At 35.3% G+C, this 15,696-nt stretch overlaps 2 protein-coding genes across 2 annotated transcripts; both read right to left on the bottom strand.

Annotated features, from left to right (window-relative positions):
• Positions 1-4,210: 4,210 nt before the first annotated feature.
• On the bottom strand, positions 4,211-5,774 carry LOC122089267 (LOB domain-containing protein 13-like). Its single transcript, XM_042658859.1, has 3 exons — positions 5,194-5,774; positions 4,719-5,095; positions 4,211-4,557 (listed from the first exon to the last, which is right to left on the bottom strand). The coding sequence occupies exons 1-3, from the start codon at positions 5,671-5,673 to the stop codon at positions 4,500-4,502; spliced, it is 915 nt and encodes a 304-aa protein (XP_042514793.1). The 5' UTR covers positions 5,674-5,774; the 3' UTR covers positions 4,211-4,499.
• Positions 5,775-13,231: 7,457 nt separating this feature from the next.
• Positions 13,232-13,666, bottom strand: LOC122065623 (LOB domain-containing protein 24-like). Its single transcript, XM_042629448.1, has one exon. The coding sequence runs from the start codon at positions 13,664-13,666 to the stop codon at positions 13,232-13,234; it is 435 nt and encodes a 144-aa protein (XP_042485382.1).
• Between the last annotated feature and the right edge of the window lie 2,030 nt (positions 13,667-15,696).

Genomic DNA, 15,696 nt, shown 5'->3' on the forward strand with positions numbered 1-15,696 from the left:
TACTCATACCATAGTGAAAACTAAAAACCCTAGAATCAGTCTCTCATGTATGAAAACTTACTAATCTGATCTCAAAAACTCTAAAATTGTTCTCTCTCTCTCTCTCTCTATATATATATATATATATTCAACAAAGTGCAACGAAAGAAAATACTCAAGAGGGGAAGAAGGGAGAGAAGGGGGTGGGGGAAGCACTGCCAAAATGGGGTAGGGTCCTAGAGGGGCCAATACACCCAAAATGAGACTATTGAGACTCCAACTAGAGCAATGTGATGGTTCCTAGGGTGTTAAGAACAGCAGGGATACAAGTCCTAGGCATACATCTAATGTAGCCCTTGGTAGGAATCTTTCTTATATTTCCACTTTGAATGCCAACAATTATCGCGAGAGATATCAAATGGATCAAAATTTTATGAATAGGTAGTACCCAGGTCCCTTGCTCATATGTCTAGTACAAATGATTAAAGTCTGCCATTTGGCGAGTGGAAGGTTTTGTAAATCCGGGGGTATCAGAGAGTGCACAATACTTGTTCGAGTATTGTAGGCTTGCCTGGATATATATGGGATATACACCAATATTTTACCTATCCTATCTGTTAGAATTGGTTTCCATCACATCTATTTAACGGCTAAGTATAATTAATTTTCCATGCTATTAACGGGTTTTGGTTGTCCATAGGTCTTAATCTGCTAAAATTGTTCTTGACTATGGGCGGAATAAGCGGTAGTCACACTATGCGCTCTCAAGAATTAGGAGTTAATTTTCATGATTGTGTACATGAATTATGTGGAAATATTTTATAATCTTGTTGTATACATCAATAATCTTGTGTTTATGATTAATTTAACCAATTAAGTGGGAGCAATCATATGAGGCTAAATTGCTTTCATACCAACTCAGAATGTTGAATGTCTTCTATAACTAGGTTTCGATTAATGTATTAGAAGGTTTATCTTCCCTTGTTGGTGGCCATGCCGAAGGTGGGGGTTTTTAAATCTAGCTTTTTTTCCCCATTGAGTTGTACTTTATTTTTTCTTTATTTTAGTGAAATCTCTGAATCTTACAAAAAAAAAAAAAAGAATGTCTCCTATAACCAATGTTGTAGTATCTATTATTATTTGCTAGTGATGTCTAATATTTATGAGATGTTTGTTGTCATGTGATGATACGTACAAGAGTAATTTATCAAGAAATAAAAGTTATCGATACATATAAATTATTTTACTGTATCGGCATGGGCTTAAGATGATCACCCCTCATTAAAAAGCAAGTTTTGAATGGAAATTCTTAAGGGGTTAGAATTTTCGTGGATAGTCGATGGGTGTAGAGTACTCTTGACTTACTTTTGGCAGATGCTGACATGATAATGTTTGAATATCTTGATGGCACGGTCTATATGCATCGCATAAGAGACAAGAAGTAGACATGGTTAGTGAAGGGTGCACAGAGATAGTGGGTACTAACTGTCCAGAAATTTCATGATTCACTCCGAGACAATGGGTGTACATTTGACCTAAGTATGTATCATCCAATAAGAATGGGCATGGTACTCAATGGCTAAAAGTATTAGAATTCTTCGTAAGGGACAGATTCCGTACAATCAACCACCAAGTACAAAATGAACTCTGATAGGCTAAGTTATGTATGTAAGGGTTGAATTGTTTTAATTCACACCGTAAAACTGCGAGAGAAGCTTAAAGTATGAGGAACCATTGATTTAATTTTGACCTCTTGCATTGATGGATATAGATATTTATTTGAGCCAATTAGGTTGACTAGAGAAAGAGCACTAAATTGCTCCTAACTACAATTTTTTGATATCGGTTGTAGAACAAGAAACCGTTCTAATTCAAAGTAGAAGATAATTCGCTATCCTTTTGCCAAACAATCCACCTTACAATTGGCTTCTTTGTAACAATGGGATATCCTCCAATAAATCACATGAAGGAAAAACATCAAAGCCCACCATTGTTTCCCGCAAAACCATGGACATGATTTGAAATGACCAAGACAGCCATAGACCAAGAGCATATCACATTCCACACATAGTTTGCCTTACACAAACCCAAGATAAGAGCTGAAAATTCAGCTACATAATTATTGTTTGCACCCAAAATTTCATTGAAAGTAATTAAAAGCATACCCTCAATGTGATGTGGAAGACAGATATGTGTGGAGTTGTACTTCTTCCAGTGTGTTTTCTTCAGCCTCTGCCTGGAATGAAATTTGTCGTCGTAATCCAAAAGTGCCTTGGTACTCTATTATTTGGACAACTCACTTTCAACCACGACAAGCTCTATTTGGGTGGCGAGTGATGAATGGTAAACTCCCTACAGATGAGGTAATCAAATCTAAGGGAGTTCCTTTTCCTTCCTAGTGCTCATTATGTCAATTGGCAGAGGAAAGTATTTTTCATATTTTCCTTGAGTGTAGATTTAGCATGGAAATATGGAAGAGTTTTTTGGAGTGTCTTGGATCTTCCCTGCTACTGTTCTTGATCTGGCTATTTGGTGGAAAAGGAATGCAGAGGTTTGGCTGCTAAAGATCCTTTGCTGGCTGGGTTTTTCTTAATTTTAGAAAATATCTTGAAAGAGAGGAATGGCTAGCACTATGAAGAAAGAAAGAGATCTCCTTCTTTGAATTTTAAATTAGTAAAAAGAAATCTCCAGGAGCCAGATCTGAACTTATCATGAATTGTGAAATAGATTCTTTAGTTTGCAGTTGAATCTTCTTTGCTGATGTTAATGCCGAAAGTGGAGAATTCTTGGCTGGTTTTGTATATTGGCTTTTGTTTTTTTGTTTCCTTCTTTTTAGTAAAAGTTTTATGAATCTTTAGCGAAGAAAATTAAAAGCATACCCTAGTCATCTTGAAACACACTTGCTACACCAGATCTTCTCGGATTACTAAGAGAACATCCATCCACATAAGGTTTTGTGCACCCCTTTTCCATTTTACACTAAAAAACCTCAATAATTTTTGGAGCCTTGGGAGGAGAGAGAAGACCCCAATCTTCTAGAAGTAATGAGATCCTCCATTGATTTTATCTGACATTACATTAAAGGGGCATAATCCGAAAGATCTCTTTTATTTTATTTTTTTTGGGTAAAAAATCCAAAAGATCTCTTTGTTTTTCCTTTTTATGTGAAAATCCAAAAGAATTGAATCAAAGTAAAAAATCTGATTTGGATTTTTAAATTCCTAGAATCCTAGAATTGGCCCCTCGGATGTGAAAACTCATCATTCTGGTCTCATAAACCCTGAAATTGGCTGTTCCAGATCTTGCATGATTAACCCAATTCCAATTATGTACGATATGGTGGACTGATAAATGTTAGGTTATAATTTAAATAGTCTACAAATCAAATGCTCTTAAGCATCTTCAAATCATGAGATCATCATCCTTTAGGTTATTGGGCTATTGATAATGTTATGTAGTGAATTTTATGCAGTAAGTACTTCCTTTTCTTCTTTTGTTGTTTAAGGTAAAATCTTAGGTCCCTTTCTTACATGCCAATTATAAACTATTAAAGTTTGCTATTGTCGATATAAAGGATTTATAAATACAGGGGAATCAAAAAGAGTACAATGTAGACGTACATGGACATGTATGGGATGCACAAAATACATGGCCTCTTCTCATTCAATGGTAGGGTGCCTAATAAATATTCCTAAGTGAGCATGTGCTAACCTTTTAATTTTCGATATTTTCTTCTTCCAAATGAATTAAATCATATATTGTTAAAAGAAGAGTTGTTATGGTAGGGGTAGCCAATATGGGTCTCACACTCATTCTAAAACCGGTCAATTGGATCAGGTTGGTTCTACCATTTTATACATATTATAAGCAATAAATGTCGATAAGTTGTTACCCCATTTAACTATATACCTTTAGTAGCGGTAATATTTTGCCGCCGTTAAATTTACATGCTTATAAGCATTCAATGGCGGACAGATAAATCCGTTGCTAAATTAAAAGATTAAGTAGTGGTAAATTATAAACCACATCTAAAAGGTTATATTTTGTGGTGGTAAATAATTACCTCTGCTAAAAAAAAATTTATCTACCATAACCATATATATTAGAGTTATAAAATTAGTAACGCTAAGAACCGCCGCTACAAAACCCTTGAAGTGGCAGTAAAATATTGTCGTAACTACAAAACCCTTCTAGTAGCGGAGGTATAATATTACTGCAGCTAAAAGTATCGTAAAAGAACCGTTTGAGCACTCTTTCATTGTAGCGTATGCATAACTACGAAGTATCATACAATTTTTATGGAAACAAAATAAAACAACATACTATTTGATAAATAAAACTAACATAATGTTTAACTCAAAATTAAACAAAACAAAAGAAAAAACAAATTGTAATATGTTTTAACACATCATCTAAGCATGGTAATGGTTGTAGAGATTGCAAGACTGCAAGACTACTTATGCATTAAATCTCTTTCTGGTGGATCATGTTGGTGATATAAAAATCCTTGACCACATTGCTTAATTCTTCTTCAGGAACCGATCATTTGCCTGTTTTTCTTTAGGTATAGCTTCAACACTGAAATTCATGAATGAAAAAGAACAGTTAAACCCTAATAATTGACTTTCTCTTAGTCTAAATAATTATTCAACTTAATCAAATTTGGTGCAACTTAAGATGAGAAAAGGGCAATAATAATAATAAATGAATAAATAAAAATAGTAGTAGCTACTTCATACCTGGATTCTCCAGCCTCTTTCATGTTAATATGAGTTTTGGTATTGACCTGAAATGGTTTGATATCTTCATATCCTGGTGAAATTGAGGGATTGGTCCATGCTTGATTCAACTCTTTCATAGTAATAGCTACTCCATTCTTAGATTTTCCAGCATCTTTGAAGTTATGACTTTTGGTATGTTGAGAGATTTCCATCACCCTCGTAGTACTAGTTTGGTTTATCAAGGGCTTTATATCTTCAAGTACTGGTGGAGTTGAGTGATTAGTGCATCCTTGATTCACCCTAGAAGTACTGTTTTGGATTATCAAGGGCTTGACATCTTTAACTTCTTCTGGAGTTGAGAAAGAAGTGATTCCTCGGTGAAGCCCAATATTAACCTATACAAAACTCACCAAAAATTGGTTATAAGAAATTCACACTAACAACTGCACTGCTACTAATATCTCATCTTTTAAGTTACACATCAAGTCCTTACTGAATTAGGTAAAGTGGGCATCTGATAAGGGCATAGCTTCAAAAATGGTGAAGTGGATGGTGAAGGTGTGAAGGATAGGAATCGCTGTTGCCTCTGTAACTGTTCTAGTCGTTCCCTTTGCTGGCTACGAATAAGTTCGTCTCGTCGTTGGCAGAACCTTAGCTGTTCCTTAACGATGGCAACCTCGCGCTTACAAGATTGTATTTGAGATTGAAGGTTTTCAATGATACCTACAATACCTTTCACAGGATCATCCTTCCTTGCCATGCACTCCATCACCATAGACTGAATGGCTGCTTCTCTCTGGTCAGGCTTTACTTGGCTCAGGATCTTAGTGACACTGCTAACATTAAAGTGCTTATGGGAATGCATGAACTTCAGATATCTACTGGCAGGAAAGTGTGGGGCTAATGGACAACCCTCAGGACACTTCCTCTTTTGATACTTGCATGCAGCACAAGGTTTCCTTCTCTGATTCATTTTTCTTCTTGTAAACAGAAGAACAAACACTACTGTACTGAACTATAGTAGCTAGAGAAAGAAGATCAGAAATCTGGAGCAAGTCAAGTTCAGAGGAGGAGGAGGAGGTGGTGGCTCTTTAATAGATTTAGAAGTACATAGGAAGGATTCTAGCACATTTGATTTAGGTAGGTGAGCATTAATTGAATGCTGTCATTGAGGGGGATCGAGCTCATCTCAAACGCGTTGCATCATCCAACGGTTGGGAGGATTTGGACACTCACCCCAATACACGTGTTCGTCCCCCTAGGTCCTCCCAGCCGTTGGATGCCGTGCACAACGCGTTGGAGAGGATTTTTTCTATATTGGGTTTGTAAATTTGGGAAAGTTTGGACTAGCAAAAGGGAAAAAGGTGAAAATGGTAAGTTATTTAAATGCTTTAACTTCTTTCTTCTGTAGATTTCAGAATTTGGAGTCAGTATAAGATCTTAGTCATTGATTAACCAGTAACCCAAATTTCCATGTTTGAGACATTTATAGTGAAAGAAGAAGGAAAGAGAGTTAACTGGGGGCCATTTGATAACGTTTCAAGAAATGCGTTTCTGCCGTTTCGTTTCACTTGTTTTCAGAAATTGAAATTGAAATTTCTATTTATTTATGGTTCAAGAAACGACCAAGGCGTCGTTTCTGGAAACGACTCATGACCATTCTTTTGTTGGTTACTATCGACTTCTAGAAACATGACTAATCAAACACCTTCAATTCAGTTTTTTTTTTTGGTAAACAACCGAGAGTGTGGTGGCAAGATTATACAGAAACTTTAAACTGTTTGTGGGTCACGATTTCCATTTGAGGTTTCAAAATTAGGCTTCGTTTGACAAAGTTCCTAAAAACACATTCCTGCATTTTCTTATTCCTAGAAAAGGAGAAACAGGGTAAAAAGCATTTGATAATTCTTGTTTCGTTCCACCCGTTTTTAGAAACATAAATAAGAATTTATGAAAATTTTTGTTACAAGAAACGACTGTGATGAAACAAGTTATTGTTTCTAGAAACAAGTGAAGGCAACAAAATTGTGGATTTGTGCCCGATAAAAAAGCCCAAAAGTGAGAAGTGTGATTCTTCTCAAGCTCAAAAGTAACGGAATTTTTGAATCTCAAAAGTGAGGTGCATGTTATCAAACAACAATGTGTGCACAAATCGATCCAAGAAACAGGTTTATCAAACACCCAAAAATCCAGAAACGTGAAAATTCGGTTGAAAACTAAAAACCTTAGAATCAGCCTCTCATGTATGAAAACTTACTAATCTGATCTCAAAAACTCTAAAATTGGTCACTTTATATATATTCAACAAAGCGCAACTAAAGAAAATACCCAAGAGGGGATATAAGAAGGGAGTTGGGGGGGGGGGGGGAGGGGGGAAGAACTGCCAAAAGGGGGTAGGATCCTAGAGGGCCCATTTCACCCAAAATGGGACTATTGAGACTCCAACTAGAGCAATGTGACGGTTCCTAGGGTGTGAAGAACAACAAAGATACAATACCTGGGCATACATCTAATGTAGACCTTGGTAGGAATATTTCTTATATTTCCACTTTGAATGCCAACAATTATCGTGAGAAATATCAAATGGATCAAAATTTTATGAATAGGTAGAACCTAGGTCCCTTGCTCATATGTCTAATACAAACTATTAAAGTTTGCCACTTGGTGAGATGGGGGTTTCGTAAATCCGGGGGCATCAGAGAGTGCACAATACTTGCTGGAGTATTGTAGGCTTGCATGGATATATATATATATATATATATGGGATATACGCCAATATTTTACCTCCTATGTGTTGGAATTGGTTTCCATCAAATCTAATTTACTAGCTAAGCTTAATTAATTTGGCATGATATTAACAAGTTTTTGTTGTTTATAGGTCTTCCCTGCTAAAATTGTTCTCGACTTAGGAGCGGAATTGGTGGTAGTCACACTAACCGCTCTCAAGAATGTTAATATCGAGATATAAATGTGAGTGTACATATTGTGTGTGCCTTAAACTAGATCACATAAGAATCTTGAATGGATTAATGTCTATAATGTTAGGTACAAGATTCTCATCGATAGATTGGTGCAAAATTATCCTTTGTAGTGAGTGTGGCCGTGCGGTGTGCATTGGATGGCCGAAATGACCTCGGGGCACATGCTCGGATGCTCTCTCTCTCTCTCTCTCTCTCTCTCTCTCTCTCTCTCTCCTCTCCTCTCTCTCTCTCTCTCTCTTCTCTCTCTCACACACACACACACACACACACACACACACACACACACACACACACACACACACACAGAAAGAGTTTCCTTTTTCTCCTTTTGTAGAGAGGGTATTTCTTTTCTCTTCGTGAATAGTTGATACTAGTGTTATCTTTTTCTTTCTTTATGGATTGTAAACTTATTTTTGGGGTTAAAAGAAATTATATTCAATAAAGTGCAAGGTATACAAGAACACCAAAGAGGGGAGTGGGGAAAGGGCTCCCCAATATGGCAAGTCCCTAAGAGAGAGGGGGATTACAGCCACGAATGGGGCAGCAATACCCAACTAGAAACAATATGACGGTTTCTAAAGGAGTCATGAATAGCCATTATATTAAAACATGGCCTTTTCCTAACCTCAAACCTAATACAGCCCAATTTTTCTAAAAAGTCTTCGACTTGCCGGTTCTCTAATAGCACACGTGATAAGCCGCAGCACAAAAAGTAAGCTTGCCTACTTGATCACAACATGTTCCTCTTTAAAGCAACCCCTAGAAGAATAAGTATTTCTTAATTAAAATGAAGATTTCATGATTTTATTTCAATACTTCTCTATGTATGCATGGATTAATGGATATTTCTTCATAAATCAATATCATAATTTTGTAACATATTAATAATATTAAAATACATATTTTTTCATGGTCGTACATTGCGCATGCCACACAATGATACATCAAGCGGCTGATCAAATTAAGCAAATTTTCTAAAAGGTAGAAAATTACATATTTAAATAATTAGGAGTTAATTTTCATGATTGTATGCGTGAATTATGTGGAAGTATTTCATAATATTGTTATATATATGGACAATCTTGTGTTTATGATTAATTTAACCAATTAAGTGTGAGCAATCATATGAGACTAAATTGCTTTCATACCAAACCAGAATGTTGAATGCCTTCTATAACCAATGTTGTAGTATCTATTATTATTTGCTATTGATGTTAATATTCATGAGATGTAATTTATCAAGAGATAAAAATTATCGATACATATAAATTATTTTACTGTGCCAGCATGGGCTTAAGATGATCATCCCTCATCAAAAAGCAAGTGTTGAATGGAAATTCTTAAGGGGTTAGAATTTTCGTGGCCTACTATAGTCAATGGGTGTGAAGTACTTTTGACTTACTTTTGCAGATGTTGACATGATAATGTTTGAATATCATGATGGCACGGTCTGTATTTATCGCATAAGAGACAAGATGTAGACATGGTTAGTCAAGGGTGCACTGTGATAGTGGGTACTAACTATCAAAAAATGTCATGATTCACTCCGAGACAATGGAGGTACATTTGACCTAAGTATGTGTCATCCAACAGGAATGGACATGGTACTCAATGGCCGAAACTATGAGAATTCTTTGTAAGGGGGCAGATTCAGTATAATCAACCAACACGTTCACAATGAACTATGATAGGCTAAGGTATGTATGTAAGGGTTGAATTGTTTTAATTCACACCCTAAAACTTCAAGAGAATTTTAAAGTATGAGGAACCATTGATTTAAGTTTGACCTATTACATTGATGGTTATAGATATTGATTAGAGCCATCTTGTTGACCAGAGAAAGAGCACTAAATTGCTCCTAACTACAAATTTTCTGATATCGGTTGTAGAACAAGAAACGGTTCTAATTCAAAGTCGAAGATAATCCACTATCCTTTTGCCAAATTATAATCCACCTTTCAATTGGCTTCTCTGTAACAATGGGATATCCTCCAAGAAATCACATGCATGAAAGACTTCAGAGCCCACCATTGTTGGCCGACAAAAACATGGACACGATTTGAAAAGACCAAGACAGCCATAGACCAAGACCAAGAATCACATTCCACCCATAGTTTGTCCATTCCCATTTCATTTTCCTTACACAAACCCAAGAGAGCTGAAAATTCAGCTAAGTAATTATTTTTTGCACCCAAAATTTTATTGAAAGTAATTAAAAGCATACCCTTAATGTGATGTGGAAGACAGATGTGCGTGGAGTTGTACTTCTTCTGATGCGTTTTGTTCAGCCTCTGCCTAGAATGGAATTCATTGTTGTAATCCAAAAAGTTCCTTAATACTCAATTATTTGGAAAGCTCACCTTTGGCCGTGGCAAGCTTTGTTTGGATGGCGAATGATGAATGGTAACTCCCTATGGATGATGAAATTAAGGGCCCGTTTGGTATCGTTCTAAAAAAAACGTTTCTGGAGTTTTTTCGTTCTATTGGAACGAAAAAACGGAATCTTCTGTTTGGTGCACTTATGGTCCGTTTCTGTTTTTTTGGAACAAAAAGTGAAAAAAAAAAACTGAAAAAACACCATTTCCCGATAAAAATCTGAAATTTTAAAACACAATTTTTTCGTTTAAAAACTGCGTTTTGACACAGAAACTGAAATTTTCGTTTTTGAAACGAAACGGCGTTTCTGGAACAGAAACGATACCAAACAGGCTCTAAGTCTAAGGGAGTTCCTTTTCCTTCCTCGTGCTCCTTATGCCAGTTAGCTGAGGAAAGTATTTTTCATAATTTTCTTGAGTATAGATTTAGCATGAAAATATGGAAGAGATTTTTGGAGTATTTTGGTGCATCTTGAATCTTCCCTGTTATTGTTCTTAATCTGGCTATTTGGTGGAAAAGGAAGCGTAGAGGTTTGACTGCTAAAGATGTTTGGCTGACTGGGTTTGTATTAATTATAGAAAATATCTGGAAAGAGAGGAATGACAGGCGCTATGAAGAAAGAAGAGATCTTCGTCTTTGATTTTTAAATTAGTAAAAATAAATCTCCAAGAGGTGGATCTAAACTTGTCAGCTATTGTGAAATAGATTCTTTAGATTGCAGTTGAGTCTTAACAGATGGTAATGCCGATGGTGGAGAATTCTTGGTTGGTTTTGTGTATTGGCTTCCTTTGTCTCTTCTTTTTAATAAAACTTTTCTGAATCTTTAGCAGAAAGAAAAAAAAAAAGAAGCATATCCTTGTCATCTTGAAACACACTAGTTACACCAATTCTTCTGGGATTACCAAGAGAACATCCATCAGATGAAGTTTTGTGCACCATTTTTCCGGTGTACACCAAATAACCTCAATACTTTTCGAAACCTGGGAGGAGAGAGAAAGACCCCAATCTTCTAAAAGTAATGAGATCTTCCATAGATTTTGTAAGGTATTTCATTAAAGGGACATAATCTAAAAGATCTCTTTTATTTTTTTGGTAAATAATCAAAAAAGATCTATTTATTTTTCTTTTTTGATGAAAATCCAAAAAAATCTTTTCGTATCAATCAAGGTAAAAAATATGATTTGGATTTTTAATATTTCAATCAGTAACTCTAAACATTACCATGTGATGTATTGATACTCTAAAACACTACATGAGGTACAATCAATGGAATAATTTTTTTCTAAAAGATCACTATCTTTTATCATATTCATTTAATGGTTAAAATAGCAAAAATAACCAGGGAAATTTTCTATGGGAGAATGTACATTTTTCCATTATTTTTTTTCTTAAAAATGAATTAAATGAGATCTTTCTAAAAGAGGAGTAGGCATGATGAAGGGAGCCAATATGGGGCCAATCAGTCCGAAACCTATTAATTGGACCAGGTCGGTTGCACCATTTTAAGGCCAGAATTTGAACCGGACCGATTATCCAATTTGTTCTTACCTAGGAACCAAGACCAATTACTTAACGGTCGTAATCGGTCCTGATTCTTAATCGTCTAAAGACAAAACCACTATTATCTTAAACCCAAAGATAATATTGTTAGTCCATATATTGGATCTATACACAACATTAGAAAAATAAATCTATGAAATATATAGCGTAATTATAAACTTAATGGTTCATTTTCATATCTGAGGGATTAATTTTAGGGTTTTTGGGATCAATTCTGATCGATTCTAATTTAATCCACATCTAAATAAAAAAACAAATTCAACTCCCAATTCTGAGTTTAAAAGTTTTAATCTTTTAAATATATGATACCAATTTATGAAAACTAACCTAAAAACAATTATTTTCTAACAATTCCTCTTCTTGAAGTTAATTTTAATTAATTGTAACAAACAATAATGAGATATGGTCTTGGAGTCTTACTTCAATGTAACTAAAGTAAAAATTAAACAACAATGCTTCAACTTCATCTCTAAAGTTTTTTGACTATAGGGAGATTCCAAATGTTTAACAAGAAAAACCCCATCCTATAATATCACCCCTCCCCCACAAACTAAAACTCCAGCACGACGAAGATCCATACCGTCATTGATTTTGTGAACTAAATCTATGGGCACCTGTGGTACGTCCGAAGGGATTGAAATTTGTAGATAGGTAAACCCTAAGGTCCCTATGCAATATCATAAGTTCAACCTTGATAGAGTAGGAATAAGTGGCAAAATAAAGAATTTGTATACTTATTTCTTAAGATCGTTGTTTCACACATCCTCTAACCACCCACCTTAACCTTTGAGTCAATTTCCATTTTAATTCAACAAAGAATTTGTGTGCTTCATAGGGTGGTCCTGGCTAGGATAGAGTAATAATTATAAAGGATATGTTTGGTATTGGCAAATTCCAAACCCAAAAACTCAACCTGTTGCAATTCTTACTATACTTTTGATTGGCCTCTCCCTAAGAGGAAAATCGATCGTGATTATGCCTTAAACCATTTTAACAAAGCATTCAGCGCGCGCAGCAGTAACTTTTTGCCGCTGTGAAATATTCATTTAGTAGCGAATATATATAACTACTGTAAAGGGTTTCAGAAGAATTGTTTAGTAATTACATAGAGGATGTTTTGTTGCACGTGTTTAGATAAACCCAATGTTAAATGAAATGATCTCCAAAAGGTTATATTTCGTGATGGTAAATAATCTAACAACAATATTTATTTACCATTGTTATATATATTAGGGTTATAAAATTAGTGACAGTAAGAAGAAACTGCGGCTATAAAACCCTTTAGAGGCGGAAAAATATTACTGCTACTTTTTGACAAAGAAAAAAATATTACCACCATTGAAAGCTCCGCGCTGGCACTCTTGTAGTCTATGATTAATTACCATTTTTCAAATGACGAGTATCAAACTATTTTTACTGCAAGAAATTAAAGAAAAAGTATACATATGAGCTACCAATATAATTGTTATTCCAGAGAAAAAAAAAATCCCTTTATTATGATTATTATTATTATTTTAAATCTCAAGACTGCACAGTGGTTGTTTGTGCATTATTTCTCTTTCTGTTGGATCAAGTTGGTGACAGAAAATCCTCAACCACATTTCTTAACTCTTTCTACCTGCTGGATTCTCCAGCATCTTTGAACTTAAAATGTGTTGCAAGGGTTACTTCATCCTGGCTCTGTAACTGTTCTCTTTGTTTGCAATAACTAAGCTGTTGGTTAACAATCGCAAGCTCATTCTCACAAGACTGTATTTGGGTTTGAAGTTTGTTGATGATACCTACAATACCTTCCACAGGATCATCCTTCCTTGCCTTGGACTCGATCACCATTGACTTAATGGCTTCCTTTCTCTGGTCAGGCTCTATTTCATTCAGGATCCTTGTGAGGCTGTCCACACCAAAGAGCTTTTTGACAATCATAAAGTCTTGATATTGAGAAATTGGGAAGTATGGGGCTAATATACAATTTTTGTGACACTTTGATCTCAACTGATGCTTGCATGCAGCACAAGCTTTCTCACCTCCATTAACCTTTTTCTCACTCATTTTGAAATCTGGAGCAAGTACAGAGGAGGAGGAGGAGAGGAGGAGGCTTTTTAACAGGTTTAGATGTTGCAGTAAATGGGAAGGATTCAAGAAGATCAAATTTGAGAAAGTGGGCATTAATTGAATGCAATATTTGGGTATGTAAATTTGGAAAAGTTAGGAGTACCCAGAAAAGAAATGGTGAAAAATGATAAGATTTTGAAAATGCTTTAACTGGTTTCTGGTGGAAGGTTTCCATATGAGACCTTAACCTTTAACCAGTAATGAAGATTTCCATATGTGATACATTTATGGTGAAGCAAGAAGGAAAGTGAGTCGACTGGGAGTGTGGTGGAAGCGATAATGCTGCAAGTGGGAACCAGTTGTGGGCCTGATTTTCCATTTGAAGTTTCAAAACTATTTTATTAAGTACAAAAAAATTTTGGAAGGATTATCTTAAAGGGTGGGTCTGAATGTAACCGACAAGGTTACAAATGAGTTGTAACTTAATTTTCAATTACCCTCACTTTTTGTCTTGTTATGATTACTTTTGAGGTTAATAAAGTCAATTCCTTTTTAAGTTCTGAATGTAACCTTTTAATTGAAACATTTGGAATGAGGGTCGATTAGTAAATTAACAAACCCCCCTTTTCCAAAGCCTCCTCGTCGGCAATTCGAGGAAACAATGCCCATGTCCAAACTAATTGTCTTCCCAAATCTTCCCTCTGCAATTCCGATCTTGTACAATTTCATGCAATATCACCTTTAGGGGGTGACACGTGTATTGATACCAATATAATGGTCCAGATCTGGTACAACTAATAAAACATTTAAATCAGTGAAGAGGCATTTAAATCAGATCTGGACCATTGCATTGGTATCAATACACGTGTCACCTTATAAAGATGGTATTGCACGGAATTGTACGAGATCGGAATTGCAGACGATTTTTTTCCCCTCTGCTGATTTTGCTTGAGGTTTGGCATCTCTAATCCTCGTCTCTCCGGCGTTCTAGTCCTCCAAAGATTCCAGCCACCGGATGCTATCTCTGACGAATCAGGTAATTTCTCTCTCTCTCTCTCTCTCATGGAGGTACCCTAAATCCCTGGAGTAGCAGCTTTGGATCATCAGCTGTTCGCAGTTGAGCTCTAAATGGCAGATTCTAATTCTACAACATCTCGCTCCCACTCTTCCACAGTCGTTGCTCCTCTGTTGTTGATAATGTTTATTCCTTTTTCAAATCCCTAATTTTTACAATTTCTGTTACTTGGATCAGTTTCAAATTTGGTATACAAATTTCTTGCTATATTATTTCTTAAATTTTAAATTATAGTTTGAATTTCTGAGAACTATTGGATGCCATTCATGTTCCACATCTGCAACTTAGCTTTGCTATAGCAATGACAACTGCTAACCAAGGGAGTTAGGTTGAGGTGGTTATTGATTTAATAAAAGGCAACTTAGTTCATAATTTGAAATTATGTATAGGAGTACAATTAGAAATCTAACCATACGCTAAACCTAGATAAAGCCATAACCACTCCTCTGGAAGTAGTACTAAATCCTTGATTTCTTAAATTATCTGCATGCTATTGGTTTCTCTAAATTGTATCATGAATGATTTTTATTGCTTCAAGCAATTGTATTTTAACTTCTAATTGTACATGAGAAAGACAGAGCTACTTATTCCTTGCTTGTAGAGTAACCCTCTTTTGTGTGCATTTACCATGAAACATGTGAAGTGGATAAACTGTTAATATTGAACCAAGTGACATTTTGTGTTGCACGAATGCCATATATCTGATTTTGATGTAAAGGAAAACTGTTTGCATTATTTCTCATCCTTTCCATGAAATAAAACTGTGGTTTAATTATTAACATTTTGGTCGGTTTAAAATTCTTGACTCATTTTTGGAAAAATTCTTGACTCATTTTTGGAAAAATTCTACATAGTTATCTTTTCTACCAAAAAAAAAAAACACTTAGGCTCCTTTTGATATCGTTCTAAAAAAACGTTTTTGGAGTTTTTTTGTTCTATTGGAATGAAAAAA

Source organism: Macadamia integrifolia, chromosome 2 (genome assembly GCF_013358625.1).
Source record: "Macadamia integrifolia cultivar HAES 741 chromosome 2, SCU_Mint_v3, whole genome shotgun sequence".
Lineage (NCBI taxonomy): Eukaryota > Viridiplantae > Streptophyta > Magnoliopsida > Proteales > Proteaceae > Macadamia > Macadamia integrifolia.

What these genes read in the sequence shown, in the direction of transcription:
- LOC122089267 (XM_042658859.1), bottom strand. Translation starts at nt 5,673, where the DNA reads ATGAATCAGAGAAGGAAACCTTGTGCTGCATGCAAGTATCAAAAGAGG. An exon ending in TGCCCACTTTACCTAATTCA is followed by an intron (nt 5,096 to 5,193) that starts GTAAGGACTTGA and finishes AGTTTTGTATAG; the next exon opens with GTTAATATTGGGCTTCACCG. An exon ending in AAAGAGGCTGGAGAATCCAG is followed by an intron (nt 4,558 to 4,718) that starts GTATGAAGTAGC and finishes CATGAATTTCAG; the next exon opens with TGTTGAAGCTATACCTAAAG.
- LOC122065623 (XM_042629448.1), bottom strand. Translation starts at nt 13,666, where the DNA reads ATGAGTGAGAAAAAGGTTAATGGAGGTGAGAAAGCTTGTGCTGCATGC.